This window comes from Triticum aestivum, chromosome 3D, assembly GCF_018294505.1.
Source record: "Triticum aestivum cultivar Chinese Spring chromosome 3D, IWGSC CS RefSeq v2.1, whole genome shotgun sequence".
Classification (NCBI taxonomy): Eukaryota; Viridiplantae; Streptophyta; class Magnoliopsida; order Poales; family Poaceae; genus Triticum; species Triticum aestivum.
Genome location: NC_057802.1, coordinates 46,885,181 through 46,911,609, shown reverse-complemented (window position 1 = coordinate 46,911,609; position 26,429 = coordinate 46,885,181). Strand labels below are relative to the sequence as shown.

The 26,429-nt window shown below is 46.7% G+C and overlaps 1 protein-coding gene across 3 annotated transcripts; it reads right to left on the bottom strand.

Moving 5' to 3' along the window:
* Positions 1–614: 614 nt before the first annotated feature.
* Positions 615–2,614, bottom strand: LOC123074059 (uncharacterized). 3 transcript variants are annotated; one of them, XM_044497008.1, is made up of 3 exons: positions 1,931–2,605; positions 1,516–1,846; positions 615–710 (listed from the first exon to the last, which is right to left on the bottom strand). In XM_044497008.1, the coding sequence occupies exons 1-3, from the start codon at positions 2,012–2,014 to the stop codon at positions 631–633; spliced, it is 495 nt and encodes a 164-aa protein (XP_044352943.1). In that variant the 5' UTR covers positions 2,015–2,605; the 3' UTR covers positions 615–630. The 3 variants fall into 3 exon arrangements, with proteins under 3 accessions (XP_044352943.1, XP_044352941.1, XP_044352942.1); XM_044497006.1 differs by having other exon boundaries at positions 1,516–2,614; XM_044497007.1 differs by lacking the exon at positions 615–710 and adding an exon at positions 1,199–1,427 and having other exon boundaries at positions 1,516–2,605.
* Between the last annotated feature and the right edge of the window lie 23,815 nt (positions 2,615–26,429).

Genomic DNA, 26,429 nt, shown 5'->3' with positions numbered 1-26,429 from the left:
CTCGAGTTTCCACGAGGTGGCCCCACAGTCTACTCAGTTCGGACCAACACTCGAAGGAGCACTGGCCCGGGGGGGTCTAAAATAAAGATGACCCTTGAGTCTGCAGAACCCAAGGGAAAAGGGGATAGGTGGTAGCAAATGGTAAAACCAAGGTTGGGCCTTGCTGGAGGAGTTTTATTCAAAGCGAACTGTCAAGGGGGTCCCATAAATCACCCAACCGCGTAAGGAACGCAGAATCAAGGAACATAACACCGGTAAGACAGAAACTAGGGCGGCAAGAGTGGAACAAAACACCAGGCATAAGGCCGAGCCTTCCACCCTTTACCAAGTATATAGATGCATTAATTAAATAAGAGTTATTGTGATATCCCAACATAAACATAATCCAACATGGAGCAATCTTCATCCTCACCTGCAACTAGCAACGCTATAAGAAGGGGCTGAGCAAAGCGGTAACATAGCCAAACAACGGTTTGCTAGGAAGGATGGCAAAGGTTAGAGGTGGTTTCATGGCAATTTGGGAGGCATGATATAGCAAGTGGTAGGTAACGCGGCATAGCAATAGAGCGAACAACTAGCAAGCAAAGATAGAAGTGATTTCGAGGGGTGGTCATCTTGCCTGAGATCCCGCTAGGAAGAAGAACGAGTCCATGAAGAAGACAAACGAATGTAGTCGAACGAATCCTCACAACTCCGGAACGAAACCGAAGCTAACGGGAGAAGCAAACCGGAAAGAAACAAACAACATAGTAAACAACCACCACATACACATGGCATGATGCACAAACAAGTATGATGCATGTCCGGTTTAATGAGGCATGGCATGGCAAAGTGCAACAAACAACACTACAAATTAAGTGGAGCTTAATATGCAACGAGTTGCATATTGACGAAACACCACATCAATTATTTAGTTCTCTCTCGATTATGTACCCAACAAAGTTAAATGTTGTTAACCATGGCAAGAGGTGAAGCATAAGGAAACTACCTATTTAAGCAAATTAAATGAGGCCGGAAACAAACAACAACAATTCTGGAAAATCCTCATGTCCATATATTGGGATTGGTACTGTTCTGCCATAAACGCAATTTTAATATTGTTAAACAGCAAAATGAAGTGCACCATGTTAAACTAGGCATTTTTCCAAGCAAGTTACATATATAGTTTATTTAAATCCGAGTTACGGTTAATTAGTTATGAATTAAATCATTTTAACATGGCATACGAGCAAATTAAATCAAACAGCAATTTAAACAATATTAACATGGGTGAAAGTTGCATATTATGAAACTAGATGAAATTCTAAGCATTTTTCATATATAAATTATTTACAAAAGATGCACGGTTAATTAATTATTAATGCAAGAACATGAGGGGTTTTTCTGCAATACTGTAAATCCTCGGATAATAGCTAAATTCGCAGGTCCTGAAAAAAACATCACATGGGCTGAATGTGAATAGGAAGCCCAACAGATGAAAAAAACAAGAGCAGGGGCGCTGGGGTGTGGCCTCACCCAGTAGGCCTTGGCCCGTTCGGTGGAGGAGGTAGCAGGCCGGTTGGGGAGCTGGAGCAGGCTGGGCCTTGGCCAGCGAGGCAGAGATGCGCTGACGGGCTCGCGCGGTCAACGGGGCGAGCGGCTGCATCCAGTCGAGCGAAGCAGAGGAAGCATCGGCGCTGAGAGCAGGTCGACGCCGCAGGGCGTCCGGCAGCGGCAGCGCTTGGTGACAGGAGGCGGGCTTGGCAGGGGCGCGGAGGCTGCTCAATCCGGCGAGGACGGGCGAAGGGGCGTCATCTCCGAGCGACGGCAGGAGGTGGCTCCCATGCGTACTGGCGACGGGGTTCTCCTGACCACGGGAGAGAGACAGAGATAAGACATGCAACGGGAGAACGCGGGAGGAAATGGAAGATGGGAGGAGGGAGACGGCGACCTGCGGGGCTACACTGGCGTCTGCACTCGCCGGAGATGGCGACCGAAACGGGGGAGGTGGAGCAGAGGCAAGCCGCTCGCTCATTCCCTCGAACAGGACAAAGCAGAGGCGAGGTCGGGCTTGGCGGCGCGCGGGATGAGCAGGATCACTCGATCCGTTCAGGCGGGATGCAAACGGCGGCGCTGAACGCAGAGGCACGGGACTTGCGGCTCCGGCAGGAGGAGTTTGAGGCCCAGGGGACGGCGTGCTCGAGCAGATCCGGCCGACGGGGTCGCGCACGAGGCAGAGGACGAACAGAGGAGGCCGACCATGGCGTCCTGGTTGGGGACGAGGAGGTCCTCGAGGCAGAGGCGCACAAGGCTCGGGCGGCCGGTGGCTTGACTCCGGTGACGCGGGGCTGATGAAGAGCTCGGGCACGAGGGCGCCATGTGAGGGGCTCGGTCAGGCTCGCCATGGGCTCCTGCGGGAGAGAGAACGAGAGGAAACAGAGAGATGTGAGGCACGGGAAGAAGAAGAAAGGAAGAGAAAGGGCAGGGGCGCGAGGTCCGGCCTGGTCCGTCGGCAGCGGGGATGAGCTGCTCGTGATCCCCTTGGGATCGAGCAGGGAAGTCTCTGGTTGGTGGAATGGGTGGATCGGGAGGGATCCCGAGGAGGACGAGGAGTGGCGGCGGGGAGGGATTGATGGGACAGATCCCCTAAAAATTAGGGTTGGGTCATTATTTATAGCAGATGGTTTTTTTTATGGGCTAATTCGGTCGCTCCGATTAAAATTGAGCGGACGAGAAAAATAGGCTAGGAAGTCCAAATAAGAAAACGGAGATGTTTTGTAGATGTTTGGGGATGATCCGAATCCAACGGTAACAACAAACCGGGTCGGGTACGGGACAACTTTCGGACGCGCGCGAGGGGGGTCGGTGGTTGTGCAGAGAGGGTCAAACGGTCAGACAAGAGAGAATCGAAAATCCGGTTGGTCTCAGAACGGTCAACGAAGACAAGGGGAACGCGGCAACTACGATCGAATGCAAATTTTTAAAACATGACGGCAATGAAGTGCCGATGCAATGCAAATGATGCGATGATGAATGCAACACACAAAGTAAAACACAGGACAACAACGAAAAACATGGAAGCCGTCTGGAGCGTCGGTCTCAGGGCGTTACAACACTCCACCACTACAAGAGGATCTCGTCCCGAGATCTAGGATGGCACCGGAGGGAAACGGAAGATGAGGAGAAGAGGTAAAACTAAATTTCTTCTTTGACAAACGAGTGAAACCAAAGAACCTTGAGAGGTTGAACGAATTAAAAGAGAGAATACAACGAAGATGAACAAAGTTGAAAACAATCCGTTAGGAAAGAGGAGCAAGGAACATCACGAGAACCCTGTAGGTTGAAAGACAAGAATGAAAAAATCAATGAACGAGAATTACTTCGAAACCACTCCGGTTTAAACGAAATAGAGAAGGAATGAGAGCGAAAAGAATTCAGCCAGCACTCCGGTTGAAATGAGATGTATAAGGAACGATAAAGATCAATTACGACAACACTCCGGTTAAAACAAGATAGAGAAGGAATAAGAGTGATATAATTTGGGCAGCACTCCGACTGTAAATGGAAGGAATTGAACATGATCTTGACAAGATGAGAGGATACTCGATGAAATTAACAACACACTGCCTCCGGAACTGATGAAAGAATGGCACAAGGGGGAAGAAAGATTTCAGACAGCACTCCGGTTGAGGAAGGAGACAAAACTTGACAGAATGGGAAGAACTCGAATGAAAACACGACACTCCGGCTAAATGGATAAGACAGGAAAAATTACATGATCTTGACAAAACAAGATGATTGGTCGAAGAGAGCAACATCACAATGCCTCCGGACGAACGAATAGAAGATAGATCGTCGGAATAAGATAACGGAGAAGAAAATGACAACTTCTGCCACAAATGAGCTTGGAAAGCATCCTTCCAAGAAGGTTATAACGGAGTTGTTGGAAAAAACCAACAACAAAAGGATATGATCCTCGTGGGCTTATGGAGACATCTCAAAACATGAGGTGAAAATTTTGCCACTAACGAAAACAATTGCTTGCTTGAGATCAACGAAGAGATGAAATCTTCTCTCGCCGAGAGGATATGAGAAAAACTTGGATCATATATAGACACCACAATTAGCAACATTCCTTCGAGAAGGCTTTAAGTGAAATCTATACCAAGATAACTCCAACAAAGAGATTGGTGGATTTAAAATATCTCATTCTTGACAACATGTGAACCATGAAACGCGAACTCAAATTGTCAAGAACGACATAACACCACCTCAAAAGATATGAGAGAAAGAATTGCACTTCGGAATGCAAGATGAAGAATGCTTGGACTCCACAAAACAAGGCATGTGTAGAACACCATGTTTATTTTAGAGTATAGTTTGACGGATCTTAACTCCGAGAGAAATCTTGAAGAACAATTGGAGAATGAAACGAATCCTTGATGAGCCACCATGTAGAGCCCCGATGAAGAACTCCGGTAATAAAAGAATGATCAAACGAAATGGAAACTTGAAAAGAACTCCGGGAGAAGCCTTGCAATGATTAGATGAAGCTTTAAAATGATATAATTGAAATAACTTGGAGCTCCGGAAAGAAAGATGAACAATTGAAATCAAGAATTTGATATCATGAACGAACTCCAAAAGAAGGGATTAAACACTTGGATGAAACAAGAATAAGAATTACATTACGCGTATCCTTCACCAATTAAATTGATAACAAGCAATGGATTTGGCATACTACTTATTCTCGTAGAAAGGATTAAAAGAAATATAGCGCAAACTTGGGAAGGACTTCAACGAACCACCGGTAGGATTGAAACAACGAATAAATTGATATGATAACGAAGGGAGAGAAAATCTTGAACGAACCACCGCGAGAATTGAAATTGAAAGTAGCAAAGGCACAATTCACTGAGAAGAATTAGAAAACGAATAAAGATACTTGACAGAATTTAGATACAAGTGCAACGAAGAGATCATGAATTGATTAGAGAATACTTGGACGATGCACCGGAATAATATGGAGATGAACGAAGAGACATCAATTTAGAATAATTGAAGAACGAAGCTGAAAACTTAGAACGAAGAAATCTTCTGAGATGATGGCCTTCGGAGAATCAAACTGAAAACAACTCTGAAATGCTCCGGATGGGTAAGAAAAGAATTCTCACAATCGAAAACAATTATGAGAGGATGGCATAAGCTAGAACTATGAATCTTCAAGAGAACGGACCAAGATTTACGAGAAATTCTTCTTCGGTCTTCAAATGTTGAGAATGATGACGAGAAACACGACCATGAATTGTTGAGATACTCCGGGATGAAAATTAGAAAGATTGAACCAATAATGAAAAGAGTTTGAAAGATCTTGGAGAAAGACATTTGACTGATAATTCATTCTTACGTCAAACTTTGCAATGAATTAGAGAATAACTCCGGAAAAATTAGAAGAGTCAGGTAAGATCCTGGAAAAAGACCTGTGGGTTAGGGCCCACTCAAAAGAAACACCGTTGAAATGATTACTTGAAAAGGAGATTGCACGGGTTGAATTAAATGGCTTGAATGTGATAACAACCTTGAAATAGTTAGAATTGATGCGGAGTGGAAACACGAATCTTCAGAGATATCTTCAGCACTCCGGAACAATTGAATAGCAAGCGGGGAATGATTAAGAGATATACCGGCATGAGAAAGCATTTGGAACGAGGAAAGGAATGTGACCAACATTGAAGGCTTGAATTTAGTCCACCGGAGAAGAAAAGAATGAAGAATGATAAACTTGAAGTTTCGTGAGCATCTTCATGGAAAATCACCAGATAAGAACATTGAAAGAAAAGAATGAAGAGACTTTGCATCAATAAAAAGGATACTTGATTAAGAAATCTGAGTCCTTGAAGAAAAAGGGTGGGAGCGTGGGAAAACAAAGGCAACTTGGGACGGATGAAACAAACACCGTTGAGACTTAAGTTGATCTTGCGGATGTTGAAAAGATCGGATCCACTTGAAGAGAAGCACGCCGGTTGGAAAAGAATTAACATGACGACCTCGATAATCAAGAAGGATTATCATCCACATAGAAATATGAGAACACCGCTTAGGAAAAGTATGGAATCCACATTTGACTTCGAAGCAACTCGAATACCACAAAACAAAACAAAACAAAGGATTTGTCTTGCAAAATAAGCCGGAACAAACATATGATAGAGATTTCGTCCGAAGTTTTCGTGGTGGGGCCCACACGGGCTCGATCGTACAGCACCATCATGTACAAGGCAATGCACATGACATATGAAGCGTCCCCGAGTCGGCATAGCCAAGGACTCTTTAAGACACTACGAGACCACTGTAAAACCAACCGTGGAAAGGCGGACCACTAGACGTCGAACCCCAATCTCAAATCATGCATCTGTCGGAAGGATATCCTAGGAGCTACTTGAATTCCCACTTATAAACTCCCGAAACTTTCTGGTTATGCAATCAGGTGTTGGGGATACAGGGGACACAAAATATATCACCCAAACTAGCAATCCCTAGATCCAGCTGTATCCATCCGTCAACACATAACCAAGAAAACTCTGGAAATCGTTTACCTCAACCTTCGAAAAACATCCGTTATACAAGTTCTGGCAATACTCCCGAACTCCCGCCCCAGTACTGGGTGGCGTCGAGGTGATCTCACCAACAACTCCATAAAAGAGATTTCGATGTCGGCGAAACTCAGGTATTCCAGAACTGTAACGATAAAATTGTGACGACAACACCTTGGAGCTCAACTCCCCGGGACACTGCCACAACCCCTAAATGTCAGGAGGCACCAAGAACAATGTTCTCGTCACAAAACCATCGGAACGATTCCAAGATACCCGCGTGATCCTAAAATTTTTTTTAGTGAAATTTGAGGAGGGAATAGTCAAAACTTCTACGTCAGGAGACCTCACCAGAGCGACGAAGGGACTGAGGAGTAAAAAGAATCCTACTCTCCGATATATATAATCCTAAGACTCAAAACATTTTTGTTCTAGACTCAACAACGCCAGCGATTCGATCAAGCAGGGGGCTCCTTAGTCGGGGATGGCTCTGATTACCAACTTGTAACGCCCACGATGCGGCTATATCTCCCACGTGTCGAGGCACGACTTAGAGGCATAACCGCATTGTGGTTTTGTCGCAAGAAGGGTCATCTTCACACAATCCCATGTAATGAACAAGAATGGGATAAAGAGATGGCTTACAATCGCCACTTCACACAATACATAATAAATTCATACATCATTCAGAGTACACACATAGGTCCGACTACGGAACCAAAATAAAAGAAGACAACCCAACTGCTAGATCCCTGATTGTCCCAACTGGGCACCACTACTGATCAAAATGAAAAGAAACAACACAACAAACAAGATCTTCATCGAGCTCCCACTTGAGTTCGGTTGCGTCACCTGCACTGGTATCATCGGCACCTGCAACTGTTTGGAAGTATCTGTGAGTCACGAGGACTCAGCAATCTCACACCCGCGAGATCAAGACTATTTAAGCTTATAGGAAAGGATGGTGTAATAAGGTGGAGCTGCAGCAAGCACTAAGCATATATGGTGGCTAACATACGCAAGTGAGAGCGAGAAGAGAAGCAACGGAACGGTCGTGAACTAGCAATGATCAAGAAGTGATCCTGAACTCCTACTTACGTCAAACAAAACCCAGAAACCGTGTTCACTTCCCGGACTCCACCAAGAAGAGACCATCACGGCTACATAGGCGGTTGATGCGTTTTAATTAAGGTCAGGTGTCAAGTTCTCTACAACCGGATATTAACAAATTCCCATCTGCCACATAACCACGGGCACGGCTTTCGAAAGATAATACCCTGCAGGGGTGTCCCAACTTAGCCCATTATAAGCTCTCACGGTCAACGAAGGATAAACCTTCTCCCAGGAAGACCCGATCAGTCTCGGAATCCCGGTTTACAAGACATTTCGACAATGGTAAAACAAGACCAGCAAAGCCGCCCGATGTGCCGACAAATCCCGATAGGAGCTGCACATATCTCGTTCTCAGGGCAACACCGGATGAGACATCCTACGAGTAAAACCAGACCTCGAGTTTCCACGAGGTGGCCCTGCAGTCTATTCAGTTCGGACCAACACTCGAAGGAGCACTAGCCCGGGGGGGTCTAAAATAAAGATGACCCTTGAGTCTGCAGAACCCAAGGGAAAAGGGGATAGGTGGTAGCAAATGGTAAAACCAAGGTTGGGCCTTGCCGGAGGAGTTTTATTCAAAGCGAACTGTCAAGGGGGTCCCATAAATCACCCAACTGCGTAAGGAACGCAAAATCAAGGAACATAACACCGGTAAGACAGAAACTAGGGCGGCAAGAGTGGAACAAAATACCAGGCATAAGGCCGAGCCTTCCACCCTTTACCAAGTATATAGATGCATTAATTAAATAAGAGCTATTGTGATATCCCAACATAAACATAATCCAACATGGAGCAATCTTCATCCTCACCTGCAACTAGCAACGCTATAAGAAGGGGCTGAGCAAAGCGGTAACATAGCCAAACAACGGTTTGCTAGGAAGGATGGCAAAGGTTAGAGGTGGTTTCATGGCAATTTGGGAGGCATGATATAGCAAGTGGTAGGTAACGCGGCATAGCAATAGAGCGAACAACTAGCAAGCAATGATAGAAGTGATTTCAAGGGGTGGTCATCTTGCCTGAGATCCCGCTAGGAAGAAGAACGAGTCCATGAAGAAGACAAACGAATGTAGTCGAACGAATCCTCACAACTCCGGAACGAAACCGAAGCTAACGGGAGAAGCAAACCGGAAAGAAACAAACAACATAGTAAACAACCACCACATACACATGGCATGATGCACAAACAAGTATGATGCATGTCCGGTTTAATGAGGCATGGCATGGCAAAGTGCAACAAACAACACTACAAATTAAGTGGAGCTCAATATGCAACGAGTTGCATATTGACGAAACACCACATCAATTATTTAGTTCTCTCTCGATTATGTACCCAACAAAGTTAAATGTTGTTAACCATGGCAAGAGGTGAAGCATAAGGAAACTACCTATTTAAGCAAGTTAAATGAGGCCGGAAACAAACAACAACAATTCTGGAAAATCCTCATGTCCATATATTGGGATTGGTACTGTGCTGCCATAAACGCAATTTTAGTATTGTTAAACAGCAAAATGAAGTGCACCATGTTAAACTAGGCATTTTTCCAAGCAAGTTACATATATAGTTTATTTAAATCCGAGTTACGGTTAATTAGTTATGAATTAAATCATTTTAACATGGCATACGAGCAAATTAAATCAAACAGCAATTTAAATAATATTAACATGGGTGAAAGTTGCATATTATGAAACTAGATGAAATTCTAAGCATTTTTCATATATAAATTATTTACAAAAGATGCACGGTTAATTAATTATTAATGCAAGAACATGAGGGGTTTTTCTGCAATACTGTAAATCCTCGGATAATAGCTAAATTCACAGGTCCTGAAAAAAAACATCACATGGGCCGAATGTGAATAGGAAGCCCAACAGAGGAAAAAAACAAGAGCAGGGGCGCTGGGGTGTGGCCTCACCCAGTAGGCCTTGGCCTGTTCGGTGGAGGAGGTAGCAGGCCGGTTGGGGAGCTGGAGCAGGCTGGGCATTGGCCAGCGAGGCAGAGATGCGCTGACGGGCTCGCGCGGTCAACGGGGCGAGCGGCTGCATCCAGTCGAGCGAAGCAGAGGAAGCACCGGCGCTGAGAGCAGGTCGACGCCGCGGGGCGTCCGGCAGCGGCTGCGCTTGGTGACAGGAGGCGGGCTTGGCAGGGGCACGGAGGCTGCTCAATCCGGCGAGGACGGGCGAAGGGGCGCCAGCTCCGAGCGACGGCAGGAGGTGGCTCCCATGCGTACTGGTGACGGGGTTCTCCTGACCACGGGAGAGAGACAGAGATAAGCCATGCAACGGGAGAACGCGGGAGGAAAAGGAAGATGGGAGTAGGGAGACGGCGACCTGCGGGGCTACACTGGCGTCTGCACTCGCCGGAGATGGCGACCGAAAACGGGGGAGGTGGAGCAGAGGCAAGCCGCTCGCTCATTCCCTCGAACAGGACAAAGCCGCGAGGTCAGGCTTGGCGGCGTGCGGGATGAGCAGGATCGCTCGATCCGTTCAGGCGGGATGTAGACGGCGGCGCATAACACGGAGGCACGGGACTTGCGGCTCCGGCAGGAGGAGTTTGAGGCGCAGGGGACGGCGAGCTCGAGCAGATCCGGCCGACGGGGTCACGCACGAGGCAGAGGACGAACAGAGGAGGCCGACCATGGCGTCCTGGTTGGGGACGAGGAGGTCCTCGAGGCAGAGGCGCACAAGGCTCGGGCGGCCGGTGGCTTGACTCCGGTGACGCGGGGCTGATGAAGAGCTCGGGCGCGAGGGTGCCATGTGAGGGGCTCGGTCAGGCTCGCCATGGGCTCCTGCGGGAGAGAGAACGAGAGGAAACAGAGAGATGTGAGGCACGGGAAGAAGAAAGGAAGAGAAAGGGCAGGGGCGTGAGGTCCGGCCTGGTTCATCGGCAGCGGGGATGAGCTGCTCGTGATCCCCTTGGGATCGAGCAGGGAAGTCTCTGGTTGGTGGAATGGGTGGATCGGGAGGGATCCCGAGGAGGACGAGGAGTGGCGGCAGGGAGGGATTGATGGGACAGCTCCCCTAAAAATTGGGGTTCGGTCATTATTTATAGCAGATGGTTTTTTGGGTATGTGCTAATTCGGTCCCTCCGATTAAAATTGAGCGGACGAGAAAAATAGGCTAGGAAGTCCAAATAAAGAAAACGGAGATGTTTTGTAGATGTTTGGGGATGATCCGAATCCAACGGTAACAACAAACCGGGTCGGGTACGGGACAACTTTCGGACGCGCGCGAGGGGGGTCGGTGGTTGTGCAGAGAGGGTCCAACGGTTAGACAAGAGAGAATCGAAAATCCGGTTGGTCTCAGAACGGTCAACGAAGACAAGGGGAACGCGGCAACTACGATCGAATGCAAATTTTTAAAACATGACGGCAACGTAGTGCCGATGCAATGCAAATGATGCGATGATGAATGCAACACACAAAATAAAACACATGACAACAACGAAAAACATGGAAGCCGTCTGGAGCGTCGGTCTCGGGGCGTTACACTATTATCAATGGAGAGTTACATCATTGCAGTGTGACAGGGGCGTTTCAACGCTGTGTGTCTCTAGAGGAAGGCCGTGAAATTTTGCGTGAGATCCACGAAGGAGATTGTGGTCACCACGCTGGTTCAAAATCTTTGGTGGCCAATTTCGTCACGGTTTCTATTGGTTGACAGCTTATGCTGATGCCGAGGACTTGGTCAAAACGTGTGATGGCTGTCAGAAATTCTCAAGGCGCGCTCATGTACCAGCTCAAGAATAGAGGGTGATTCCAATCACCTGGCCGTTTGCAACTTGGGGGCTGGATATGGTTGGGCCTTTCAAGAGGTCTAAGGACAAGAAGACCCACCTTTTGGTGGCGGTTGATAAGTTCACGAAGTGGGTGGAGGCAGAGCCAGTTAGTAAGTGTGACGCAGCCGCGGCGGTTCAATTCATCAAAAAGGTAATCTTCCGGTTTGGCTTTCCACACAGCATTATAACAGACAATGGTACCAATCTGTCAAAGGGTGCCATGAAGGAGTTCTGTCAACGTGAGCACATCCGGCTTGACGTGTCATCAGTGGCTCACCCCCGGTCCAATGGTCAAGCGGAGAGGGCCAATCAAGAGATCTTGAGAGGCATCGAACCCTGGCTTATGGTTCCTTTGCAACGGACGCCGGGTTGTTGGGTTGAGGAGCTACCTTCAGTGTTATGGAGCATCAATACCACACCCAACAGATTGACAGGATACACACCGTTTTTCATGGTTTATGGAGCGGAAGTGATTCTTCATAGTGACATCCGTCATGACTCACCTCGTGTAGCGGCGTATGTAGAAGCTGACAACGAGAAGGCACGGCAGGAAGCTCTTGACCTGTTAGATGAGGAGCGTGACATGGCGGCAGCCCGTTCGGCGATTTATCAGCAAGATCTGCGTCGTTATCACAGCCGCCGGGTTAGAACCAGAACCTTTCAAGAAGGAGATTTGGTGCATCGACTCATCCAGGATCAGACGGATATGCACAAGCTATCCCCCCCTTGGGAAGGACATTTTGTAGTCAGCAAGAATCTGCACAACGGGTCATACTACCTAATCGATGTTCGAGAGCGCAAAGACTCACGTAAATCGGAGGAGGAGACCAACCGACCATGGAATATTGCTCATCTTTGGCCCTACTATACTTGAGCTACAGGCTCTGCTTATGTACATATTATGACATTGTATATATTATGATCAATATAATAAACCGGAACCTCAGCTAAAGCGGGGTATCTGTTGTTTTCTTACATCATGTGTGGTTACATGGAGCTTACAAAGCGGCGTCCGGTTTACCACTTGATTTAGCTTCTCAAAGCTTGATATTAGATCACTTGGGGGCTTGGTCGTATCCGAACCATAGCTACACCTCTTGATCGGCGCAATGCCACAGCATCACTTGGGGGCTTGGTCGTATCCGAACCATAGGTACACCTCTTGATCGGCGCAATGCCACAGCATCACTTGGGGGCTTGGTCGTATCCGAACCATAGCTACACCTCTTGATCGGCGCAATGCCACAACATCACTTGGGGGCTTGGTCGAACCCGAACCATAGCTACACCTCTTGATCGGCGTAATGCCACAACATCACTTGGGGGCTTGGTCGAACCCGAACCATAGCTACACCTCTTGATCGGCGTAATGCCACAGCATCACTTGGGGGCTTGGTCGAACCCGAACCATAGCTACACCTCTTGATCGAATTTGGGGCCTGGCAGCCCGTGAAAAGCCTCGACTACCACGGTTTTTATTTGCCTTTTGCTGAGTTTTCTTTGTTTTCAGAAGATTTGTGACGTTTTTAAACCGGTGTTTATCAACCCGGTTAGGCTGTCAACTACAAGTTGTCAGTACATGATCAAGTCATAAACCGGAGACTATCAGCCCGGTCTGGTTTTGACTCATAGTCACCAGTATGGAATAAACCGGTGTTTATCACAACCCGGAACGGTTTTATTGTAAACCGGCATCATATAACAGGAGTTACTTTTACTCCGAATTAGGGTTATTACCCTCATTACAAGGTTGGTCACCAACACTATGCCTAAAGGTCACAGGTATCATATATTTCCATATTTGGTTATCTTTTACAACCTTGGTTATAAACCCTGGTCATATATATATTTGGGTATCATGACCCGCCCGGTGGTAAACCGCCAGGGCGCTTTAAGCTTCTTATCTGCAGGAACAGCTTGAATAAATAGCTATGGATGATGAACATCATATCTTAAGCATGGCGGATTAACATGCATCAGTTGCAGATAAATATGCACGAAGGCATAGCAGTCCAAGTGTTTTAACTAGCCTATTACAAGGCGTTTCAGTGCCAAAGGGATAATTGTTTTTAATAAGCATTGCAGCGTGGAAGATTAAACCGGCCCCCGGATTATGATCGCTGAACAGCTTGACCTGACAGCTGCGGATCATCTTGCACCGGTTCATCTTCTTCGTCTCTACCCAGCGGCTGGAAGTCAACAGTTGTCCAGTCAATCCCAGTTAAAGCTTGGAACACAGCTTGGTCGCTTATAAGGGTGGACGGTTCAATGTCAGGGGCATAAGTGTGCTTACGGATTGGAGGGATCAGGTATTGAGTCTCAGGAGTTGGTGCAGCAACCCGCTTGTTATTGGTATCATAGCTCGCCTGGTAAAATGAAAGATCAGCCTCTTCAGCAAGTTACAAGCCAGTGGACGTACTTCTCGGTTTATGGCACGGAGATCTTTAGTGCCAAACTCTGATCTGTCTTCTTTTAAGCTTGGGTAGCCTTTAGCCACGTCCGTCGGATCAAGATTAGGCACCCATGCTTTTGCCCGGGTTAGTGCGGTCAGAGCGCCAGCCCTTGCAGCCGACCTCTTCAACTCTTCTATCCGGGCAGGCAGCATAGATATCCTGTCTAAGGTATCCTTGATCAACATCGGGGGCGGCTTATTGTGAGAAGCGGTGCAGATAATTCGTTGTGTGCTGGTATACAGTTGTTCTATCAGTGTGTAGGCAGCCTTCAGCTACTTCTGAACATCAGAGCCTAGATGACTAATGTGAGTTCCTGCATCATTGCAAACATCAGTAAACCGGTAACGCATGGGAAGATATGTTCAAAGTATAAAGCACGGATGCTTACCGAACACAGCAGCAGTCATGGCATGTATCTGCCGCTTTACACCAGTCAGCTCGTCCACCACCGGTTTGAGAGCTGCTTCTGCGTCTTCAGCTCTTTTCCGCAAAGCGGATTTCTCTGTGTTCCAATCCGCCCGCTCCTTGGCGAAGCTCTCCTTTAGCTTTTCCATAGCGGCTATGGCGCTCGTCAGCTCATCTTTTGCTTTGGAAGTTTCGGCCTGTTGGGACTTGATGTTCTCTTGCAGATCAGCGGTTTGGCTTTCCTTCTTGCTCAGTTCAGCCTATAAAGAGACAGATACATAATGAGTTGACAGTACACATTTGGAGTACCAAGCACATAACAAGTTATGCCCTTGATACTTGGGGGCTAATGCATATTTGCTCCTTATCAGAAATTTCTACAAGTCCCAAGCACAATACAAGTATTAATCTTGGCACTTGGGGGCTAATGTGTGTTTGCTCAAAAAACTGTTGGTATGGGAATTCCTATACAGTCCCGGTTCATCTTTATAAAATTAAACCGGCCCTTGGGAGCTATACCGGTGAAAGAGCAGTACGGTAAATTTTAAGGAACCGGTTCATCATAAAGAAGTAACCCGGTCCCTGGAGGCTAATTATGCAAAATTAAGTTATGACAAAAGTCCCGGTTTAGATTGGTATCCTAAACCGTCACTTGGGGGCTACTAGGAGTTGATAAGCTGTAATTGGACAAAAGAGGAAAATAGTAGTTACCTCATATTGCTCCTTCATCAAGTTTACCAAGCTAGCTTCATAGTCACGGCTGGTATACAGACGGTTCAAGAAGCCAGAGTGAATTTCTTGAGCATTGAGATGGGCGTAGCTTGATAAATCGGCATTCCATTTGCCTTTGCCGATTGCAGAGAGCTCGTCCTTGGCAGTATGCTTTGACAAAGCGACAGGATTGCCAGGAGTGGTGTGGCCAGTGCCAGTAATCATAATGTCATCGTCTTGGTCATCAGTAGCCTTCACTAGAGTTGGCGGTTTGTCGGTGTCCTTAACTGGACTGACCGGTTTGTCATCAATTCGGACAGGGCTGTTTGGCTGGTCTGCATGGCTTGTATTGTCAACTTGCACTTGTTCGGCAAGGAAATCATGGTCTTGAGACGGAGGATCGTTAAGCATGTCATCAGCGCCGGTTTCTTCAACATCTGGCTTTTTTCCGGTTCAACAGCTACATTATCATCGGCCGGTTTGCTTAACCGAGCCTTCTTGCTGGGTCTCGTTTTGGCGCTGAGAAAAGATAGACATGAGGGTCAGTACAGTATGTAAAGATAACACATCAAGAATAAAGACACGTGCATAAGCTCACCCAGGAACTGTCTTGAGGGGTGGAAGCTGTGTGGCCGATGACTCGCCAGAAGATGAGTGAGAAGTACCCTGATAATTTGAATCAGACGGGTTAAGAGGCTGGCGGAAACAACCTGCTTTGGGGTATGAAGTACCAATAGGATAAGAGACCTCTGATCGGTGTTCCCGAACCGGACTGTTCGGTAAACCAGCAGAGGTAACTACCTGGCCATTGTGCCGAATTGTACGGCGAGCCTCGTGCTGCTGCGTCTTCGAAAGAAAGTTTGGGTCCAAATAAGCAAGAGGGTGAGAAGATTTTACTTTCCGGTTTGCTTGATGGATTTTGGATGTTGGCAGAGGATCTGAATCGGAGGAAAAATGGTTACCTCTACGTTCTCAGCATGACTGCCTTCAGCGTCGTCCTGATAATAATCATTGTCAATGAGATGTACGAAAAATGAACCAAGAAAGTCAAGTTCTACCTCTGGTTCCGGATTACCCACATCGTCATCAGCTGGTAGATCGGAGGATGCAGTGGTCCTTCTCTTGGCAGGTTTCTTAACAACCTTGGTCTTTGGACGAACTGGCTTGACCGGTTTGTCTTGCGGCTTCGCCGGTTTGTCTTGTGATGGTTTTTTGTTCCAGAACGGATCATCACCCTATCAGAAAATAATCACACTTTCAGAGAATATTAGGACAGAAGCAAATTCAGATACAAAAGATTATATTCTTCTTACATCTGGTGGTTTGTTGAAGGTGCAGAAAGGGAGTAGTCCTGTTTGGGCACAGACGGCCTCCGGTTCGTTCAGTATTTTCTTTACAGCCTCAGTGACTTCTTCGTCTGTAAGTTGAATGTCAATGTGCCGCTGAGCATCCTTCAAACTCCCCGTGTACTCACACATCAAACCGGAGCGCCGGCTTAAGTGCAGAATACTTCAACTTATCTAGCAATGAGCAAGATCAACTCCTGTCAAACCGTTCGCCATGAAGGCTCTAAGCTTTGATAATTGGGGAGCATAGTTGGCCCTTTCTCTTACCGTCAACCTTTGAGGAAATGGATGTGTGTTGCTAAGGCGTTCAGGGCGGTAACCCGGCAGGGGGTTTTCGTCAGGTGGAGATGTATCCATGGAGTAAAACCAAGTCTAGTTCCACTCTTTGGGGTGACTGTGGAGTTTGGGATGAGGGAAGATGACTTCCTTCCTTTTCTGAACCGCCATTCCGCCCAATTTTGTATTGGGTCCATCTGAGAACTCTGTGCGACGGTTTAAGTGAAAGAAATCCCTAAACAGTTCGACTGAAGGTTCCTCTTGCAGATAAACCTCACAAAAGACTTGGAAGTGGCAGATGTTGGTTACAGAATTGGGACCGATGTCTTGAGGGCGCAGTTGAAAACTAGCCTGTACATCCCAGAAATTTTTTGAACCGGGAGGGCTAAAACCTCGTCCGAGATGATCAGCGAACACGGCTACCTCTCCATCCTTGGGTGTAGGAGGATTTTCCGGACCAGGGACCCTCCAGTGGATAACAACTTTCTTGGCTAAAGCACCCGTTTTTACAAGATTGTTTAACTGTTCCTCGGTTACTCGAGAAGGAGCCCAATTGCATTCATAAACTTGCTTGGCCATGGCAATGAAGGATCTGAAACATGATTATTACCGGTTTAAGATTTACAGTGGACAACTATACAGCGGTATAAGGATACAGGCATATTGATAAACCGGATTTGGTTATTCGTAAACCGGAGTCTGACAATGGAAACGGCATAATGCATTGACGGTTCAACAGGGGACGAATGGTATCTACCGGGTCATCATTTTTTCTGTCATGTTAAACCGCCCAATCTGGTATTCAAAGTGTGTAAGTGAAGGAAGAAACAAGTTTCACATCTTGCTATGGTAATTTCAGATCTACTGCGCGTTGGAAAAATAAAATATATTCTGACCTAATTTCCAGCGTACTAAAAGTTCGCCAAGTTGAGATGACTTGGATATCAAAAAGGTGTTAAAACTACTACCGCGCGAGACCTATGTGGTTTTTGGATCTAATTCATGGATATAAATAAGGAAAAATAAGGGCGGCGACGAACACTGATGAACGACAGAAACCCTAAGTGCAGATCTAGGGTAAGAGAAAGGGGAGACTTACGGAGGCTGTTGAGGAGCGGCGGCGCGCGGAGGAGCTCTGGTACGTTCAGGTCAATGCAGCGGCCAAGGTTGGTGCAGCAGTCGAAGGTTGACGGCGGCGGCCGAGGTCGAAGGTTCGGGCGTCGCGAGGATGACGATGACGCGAAGAGGCACGAGGGGGAAAATGGAAAGACCCCGTGGCCCTATTTATAACGGAGATAAACGACAAGCACGAAAATCGAGGAGCTGAATTTTTGGATATGAGGCGGAGCTGTCGCCTCGATTGTCGGAGGCTCATTAATGAAGGTGAGTTATACGCAGTTTAGAATAGCAGGTGACGTCACGGCGGTTTACCATGGTCCTAGAAGATGATGTCACAACGGTTTACAAGATTATGTGAAGATGTTCAAGAAGAGATTTTCTTAAGTATTGAGGATTGACATGAACCAGTTCAAATCAATCTGGGGCCTAATGTTGGGGATATTACCACTGGGCGTAAACCGGCTAGGAGAGGCCGGGTTAACCCCATGAGTAGTTCATATGTATCAGAAGTCCATGAAGACAGACGGTGACGCTTCAAGTAGGCCCAGGGCCCAAAGCCAGTTTAAGGCCTGTAGACATAAACCGGCTTGATATATAAACTTGTGTTGTAAGATAGAAGTAGCAGAGACCGAGCCGGACACGATTATGAGCCGGCCTCGGGATTCTGTAAACCGGCGGGCGTCAACCCATCTATATAAGGGGACGACCCGGTGGCGGTACAAGGACAACAGACAACAACTCGAGACTCAGGCAAAGCGTATTCGCTGCCTGGTCATCAAAACCCCATCAATTCCATCACAACTAGACGTAGGCTTTTACCTTCATCGTAAGGGGCCGAACTAGTATAAAATTCTCTTGCGTCCCTTGTCCGGTTTAACCCCTTTAAGCTAACCCGTAGCGATGGCTCCACGACTAAGTCCTTGCTCTAGGACATCTGCCGTGACAAATCCACGACAAGATACCATGTATCTCAATTCCTATGAGGAGGGATTACAAAAGAGATGTAATTTGGTTCATATCATAGGAACTTTTCTATTGAATATACGGTAATGTTTATTTTCCTTTGAAATTATGGGAGTATAGGAATCCATTCATAGGAACCAAGTGGCTCTAAAGCTATAGAAATGATATCATGTTTATTTCCTTTGAAATGTGGAGTATATGAATCTATTCCTATGAACCAATTGGCTCTAAAGGAAAAAATCCTATAAAAATCGTATCATATAGAGTTCCTATGATATTCCTCCACACCAAAGGATGGTTGAAATTGCTGCAGGTGATACGATGGTCTTTCTTTGTAGACTCCTCCCCCATCTTTATAGTTACCTCTCGAAGATGAATGAAATGATATATACAGGGTATTCTACATGTGCAATTTGGTACACGAAAACTCGGTAAAAGTTTGCGAGGTTCGAATTTTCAATAAAGCTATATTCACTGCATTTTGGAACGGAGGGAGCATACGGCAGTTGATAACACTCACGTGGAAGATTTGTGTGTAGGAGGAGTGGCTGTTCTGTTAAATGACATGGTAAAACTGACACTGTCGGATGCCGATCTAACGGTTCTTACGGTGTTCGTCAGGAAAAGGCTTGTGGCGAACATTTGTCGGATAATGATTTACGGACACATGCATTGCATTGATACGTGCCCCCCTCTCTCTCACGCACACGCACCCTCCCGAGTCCTCTCGCACCCACCGTCTATCTGCAGGTAGACGTCACACACATATGTGCTCTTCACACCCTACCCTCAGAACTTCTACAAAACAAAAGACATCGCGCACATTTTTTTTTAGCTCACACGTCACACACTTATACTATTACAGTTGTGGCGAACGTTCTTTGGGCATAGTATATTGTACTCTCACGAAGAGAAACGGTGCACGCACGCACTAGTTCTCTCACACCCACTCATGGGTACACGTTGGAGCGCATTTTTTTGAAGCTAGTACAACAAAATCACTCCACTATATATATAAGCAGGAGCCTTAGCGCTTGCTTTACTAGGGTTCCTCTCGTTCACTTTCTCATGCTCTCCAGATCTAAGCAAGACATAGGTGGCCACACTCTCTCTCAGCTCACGGCTGGTCACAAATCCGGCCAGATAACCTCGACTGAGGCAGGGGTGTAGGTGCATCGTTCACGCTGTCGTCGGCGGCGAGGGAGGAGACCAACGGCTGCCCGCGCGTCCCGATTGGCGGCCGTGCCGTTCTCTCCGGGAGAGCGCTGGCTCCGGAGGGCCTCCGACCCCTTCTTCCTCCCTGCGGTATTGTCGCCAAGATGCGGCTTCCCGACACCATCTTTGCCACATGCCGACGACCCTCAGGTATATATTCCTTTGAAACTTGCCTTGCTCTACTGCCCCAACTCCCCACTTGGCTTCGCGTGGATCTTTTTCTACTTCCGTCCGCTGTTCCAAAGCCACCTAGACTTTTACTATTATTAGAGGTAAAGCTAGTTCATACTGTCGACTCTAAGAGTTGGTTCAAACAGGGAAGAAAGTGGGAAAGCTGTAGCATGAATCTAGGACTTGGTTCTAAGAGGAAACGGGGGAAAGTAGTAGATACTGGCTACCCAATCGGTCTCTTGGTTGAAAAGACGAAGAAAGCATGGTGGATGGCGAAGGGTTTGGGGACAACTCAAATGAGAATGAGCAGGTCTTGATTTCCTGTGCTCACATAGGAAAATGTCGCCGAGGAGATAAAAAATGGGACAAATGCAGACATGCTGCCTGAGTGTTTGCCGCTCTCGGCAACCACATCTGCCTCACCACTTTATGCCCCTGCTATCCCTACGCCCATATCGCTACCGTTAATGTAAAATCGCATGAAGCATTAAGCAATGCCACCTAATGTCACTATTAGTAATGGTCTAGTGCCGTCGATAAATTGAAGCAATGCCACCACCATTTTATGAAGTGCTTCTGTCTTGATTTATTTCCCATGAATTGTGTTTTTGTAGTTACACTTAAATCTCACACCGCTAACATTGCTTCATCCCAGTGGAACTGCACAAATTTGATTGCACATTTACTGACCATGTGCTACTCTCCTGACAGTAATACTAATGCTATTGTTCTGCATGTTAATCTAGTGGCAGTGTTGATGTGATGTGATGCTACTTACTTAAGGACACTTTCATACTGTCAATCTAGTGCCAATTATAACACAATAAATGCTGCTGTTAATCATACGCCACTGCAAATATCTGTCACTGTTTAAATAACCGTATTTCGTATTTGTGCAAACAGAGATGTCTGTCTCCATATCGTTTTGGGATGTCTGTCTCCGTATCGTTTCTATCCGCGCAATCAAAAGCACACACCTCAGTTTTAGTAGAACTGCGCAAAATGAGATGGCTATCCCTCGTTGTCGTGGTCTAACCACCCGTCTTCCAGGTATTCCTACATTGGTAGTTACTAGGTAGAATGACCAACACAATATAAAAGAAGTTGATTCGTACGTTTTACTTCCTGATTGCAGTGTAGGGACGAGCGAAAACAACTGCATCCTAGTCCAGAATGCACTTTCTACCAGTTCATCCATGGACCGAGGACTAGCTGGCACGGCTGCACGGCGGTTTTTTGGACAGGTGCACGGACAAGAGGCATTGTGGTCTGCTTATTTCTGCAAATAGCGGTGCTTAAATTTAGTGGAATGCACAAGAATTTCAGCTGGTCAGTACACTACATGGTTCAGTTCAGCATTCTAGCTGAGAACACAATTATAATTGGTTATTCTGGAATGAGAGAACCTAACCCTGGATGGTGGCAACAAGAAAAAACAAGAGTGAACTCTAGGAAATTTAAGCCTGCCGGGTGGCCCTTTGTTCAGTGAAGCCTTGCTTGTTTTTTCCTGATTTGTAAACCTTCTCACAACTTTGTCTTTTGCTATGAACTAGTATATGTTTGTTATGTTCTATGAATCATTGAGATGTATAAAATTGCTTAACTTATGCTTTTCAAGTTTTTTATGAAGCCGAGTTTAATGTGAGTGTTCCACATGAACGCTGGACTAGCGTGTGAACGTTTGAAATTTACATTGTGGCCTCAGTTAACTGCATGAACCACTGTAACAAGATACATAGTTGCTGATATGTCAGACAACAAATTGTTGATTGTTAGCTGGTTGGTAGCCTAGTGTTGAAGCGAGTTGAGCCAATGTGTCGTGTTTTGCACAACTGCTTACAAGTGGGGTAGCACCAACAGTGTCTATAAGTATTTATGTATACGTCGGGGCACAGTTCTCGAACGAGTACTCTATTTCATCAGAACACACACTGCTCGTATGATAAAACTAGTGAGGACGCATCTGTTTCGGCAACAATTACGATGATTCACGGGCACACAAAAGTAGCAGTTGTTCCCATAGACGGATTCAAACAGAGTACTAGCCCCAGAGGGCTCGATAACAGGCAAGGTTCGGATAATTAGACACAATCCAAACTACTATTAAACACTAGCTGGGGCAACTATTTCATTCCTCGATCTAATTTGGGCTGGACATAAGACGGACCTTGCCATGAACATCATCGAGGACGTCCAGCAGCAGCTCAATCCTATGAACCTTCATGAAGACAACCTTGTGGCCTTGCCACTCATAAACTTGTTTGTGGAGGCATGCCACGTCACCTTCCTGCGTAAGCTTGACAAGAACAGTATGGCTCACAAACGAAGGAGTAGCTTTGAACTTCTTGTGCTTCAGTACACCCTGGACAACACGCCTGACAACAGTGAGGCTAGAATACAACTCTTCATTGGTATAAGCGCAAATGGCTTCCAAGATCCAACAGCCTAAAAACTCTGTTTTCCCAGTGCGTATATTCAGGTCATCCGCCTCATAGCGAGTGACATGTACAACCACACAATCCTTGTCTGCATCAAGGCTCTAATTGAAACAGAAACAAATTCTGAATTACTTTCCAGTATAAGAAACACAAGTTATTTAAACCACTGTGTATAGCATGGCATCAAAGCTAATAAAATTTTGCATTATTCATCACCACATACTTACATGAAAAACCACAATCGAGATTGGCAAAGAAGAAAATCACCTTGGGTAGCTCAGCGGGGGGGGGGGGACACATCCCCGAAGGGGGAAAACTGCTCCTGCAGTGCCACGGGGGCTGTAACCTCAAACGGGGCATTGACCATCTCAGTAGTGGCAGTGAGCGTGTCTGGGGTCGGCTCGGTGGCTGCCTCCATCTTCTTGGAGCTCTCTGTCTCGTGGGGATCAACCTCCCGCGTCTGCTCCAATATCGGCAGATCTTTGCCTCGTTCTCCTAGGTCCATCATGAAACTGACGAATACTAGGAGACCACTGAAAGGAAAACACAATCTCATTGACAATGAAACAAAAAAAAGAGTGAGGATCGGTTACTGCTTTGCAAAAGTTCTTTTTTTCTCTGAACAAAAATATACCAACATCACGGATCCTCTTACCTTCCCTTTGTTGGGAGAGAAGAACAGTGGCAGATGCGAGTGTTGCCTTTCTTGAAGACGGTGAGGGAGAAGGGGATTCAGCGAAGAGTGAAATGATGGTTGCTTCGTCCGTCAAACTTACACTGCGGGGAGGTGGGGTTTTGTGATACGACAGCTCGTTATTGCCGCGCTACGACCGGGGTGACTCTTCGCCTGCATACTGCCTTCTAATTTGGTGGGTGGCATTTGGGCCCGCGCGTTGCATGGACCGCATGTCGGTGAACAAAAGTATAACGGCATTCAGTAAAGGGAGACATTTCGATGACCTAGGAGGAGCCAGAAGCGTTATTGTATCCACTGTACTAGTAGTAATTGTTTTTCTTGGTAGCTGTAGAGTGTCTCCACTGTACTAGTAGTAATTGTTTCTCTGGGCCCAAGACAAAACAGCCCATCCACCCTAGTAAATAGTAAAATCAATTCAAAAGTCCATATAGTTACTGAATGAGAGGCGCTACCCACACCCAGCACACTGCCCCCCAAAAAAACCTGGGTGTTCTTCTTCCTCCTCACTCCCACCCACCTCACGTCAGCTCGCTCCACTCGTACCCCCAAATTCCTCACCTCACTCCTACAGAAAACCCCAGCTCCCCTTCTTCCTCACTACTACAGAAAAAACCCAGCTTCCATTCTTCTTCACTCGCACTACAACTAGGCTCGTCATTCGTTACTCTGCTCAAATCCGTGAGCGCGACGCGACGCCCTCGAGGAAAATGGAGTCGGCTGACCCCAGCGCCAAGAAGATGAGGCTCCCGCCAGCGGCGATGCCTGTTGTAGAGCCCGCACCCGGCAGCGCGGGGAGAAGCGGCGACCCCGCCCCCACCGGATCCAAGGAACCCGTAGAATCTCGGGTGGACCGCATCAGCGATCTCCCGGACGCCGTCCTTGGGGAGATCATCTCGCTTCTCCCCACCAAGGATTGCTGCCGCACCCAAGTCCTCTCAATTCGGTGGCGCCCTCTATAGAGCGTCGTGCCCCTTAATCTCGACTGTCGTCAGCTATCTCTCTTCAATGATTTTGAAATCCCCAGAGCCATCATCTCCTCCCACCAGGGCTCCGTCCAAAGCCTCTGCATCACGTCATGCTACCTGAGCAAGCATACCATGCCCTGCACGGTGGACACTTGGCTGAAATCCCCTGAAATCACAGGACTACAGCTGCTTGAGTTCTACTATTCCCCTGGAAATCACCTACCAGATACCGAACACCATCTACCTGTGCCCTCAGCACCGATGTCACTCTCGCGGTTTTCCTCCTCTCTCCACACCGCCACCTTTGCGCTGTGCGACCTACCAGACAACCTGGTACTAAACCTTCGACTCCCATTTCTCAAGAAACTTTCACTTGTGCGGGTTCGTATATCAGAGGCCTCATTGCACCGCATCATCCACTCCAGTTGCCCTGCCCTGGAGTGCTTGGTGCTTGTTTTCATAGTTAGAATCGGTTGTCTCCAAATAAAGTCGCCTAACCTTGTAAGAATTGGAATTTGTTTTGATGGAAGGCAGCTCATCATCCAAGATGCCCCTTCACTTCAAAGGTTGATCCTTGATTCTAGTTATTCACCGTTGCAAATAACCGTCCTCTCTGCGCCTAAACTGGAGACCTTGGGTGTAATACATGATCTCTGTGCTCATTTCAATATGGTGTTTGGCTCCACAGTTCTTCAGGTACTTTACATTATCATCTACATTTGTAACCATAAGCTGCATTTTAAATTTCTGCGCATAAGTTATATGTCATCTTGGAGTACACATTTTGTACTAACATTATGTTCTATGCTCAATGAAGAGTTTCTCCATGGATGGCCTATCAATGGTGCTGGATTCTGTGAAGATCTTATATATCCAAATGAATAGTTTTGATCTGAACAAGATTATTGACTTGCTGCAATGCTTTCCATGTCTGGAGAAGTTGTATATAAAGGTGCTAATTTCACGCACATTGGAAGTCCGCATATAGTGTACTAGAATTAACCGTTCAGCTGTTGCTCTTTCGACACTCTTTTTTTAGACCTTAATTGTTTTCAATCTTCATGTCTATTTAGGCAACAGGACGGGGTAAGAAAGTTATAACCAATCGGTGGATTCGTAAGCATCGGGATTTTCTCACTTCTCATGAGATTCGATTGAAGACAATAACTCTAGAACGATATGTAGCCAACCGTGCAAACACTAGATTTGTCACATTCTTCCTGCTGAATGCGAGGTTACTATTGTCCATCAGGCTTAAGTTTATCAGCAGCATGGTTTTGACGGATGGGTATGTGGAAGAGCAAAAAAAAAGGAGTTTTAGGTGGGCAAAAGAGCTTCTGAACATGTCGGGCTTCTATTTACAACATATAGTGGTCATAATCCAGTAAATTGTACGACCCAGGATGTTCATTCTATGGACCTGATCGATCCATTTGACTGTGACTGCTGAAAACAATGCCGGAGTTAGATGTTGTCGCTCTTTTCAACCTGGGTTTTTTTTTGTAAACCTGATGAACAATTAACCCTCGTGCTTTTCTACAGTTTGTAAGCTGGAGTTAGATGTCCTTGCCCTTTCCAACTTGGCTGTGACTGTCATATTTTCTTCGAAGCAAGGCAAATGGCTTGCCAGTCGTTTAATTTAGAGTGAAATATTGTAGCAACTAACAAATCCCAACCAAGGGAAATAACATCACTCTCGCTGGCTGCTTGAGCTCACCGTGCATTACAGAAGCCAAGTGATTAGCCCCCACCATCACCCACAAACTTATTTCGAACTAGCACATCAAATGGGCTGTAAATTTTCATAGGAAAGGCTGCATGACCGTGACAGATTTGGATTATGACATTTGGGACCCGCGAGGCAATAGCCTATCCAAGGTGGTGTCGACTTACTAGTCAGTCAACAAGCGATTCTGCCTACCAGCCGTTGGATTGACATCCAACATCTGTCATGTATCTTCTATCTCTTGTCTTCTTCCTCCAGCCACCCAAACCTAACCACCCTGTCGGCTCCGCCTGCTCCCGCCTCCCATGGCTGGCTGCACCTCCGCCGCCCTACCATACGTACCCTCCAACATTGGCCAGTCCCTCCCTCTATTCCCCCACACGTCCTGTTATTCTCCGGAGACGTCAGCCCCAACACACACCCGCACCCGAACCAGTCAACCCTCGTACTCCCCTCCGCCTGCGACTAGACCGGGGCATCTTCCACGGCT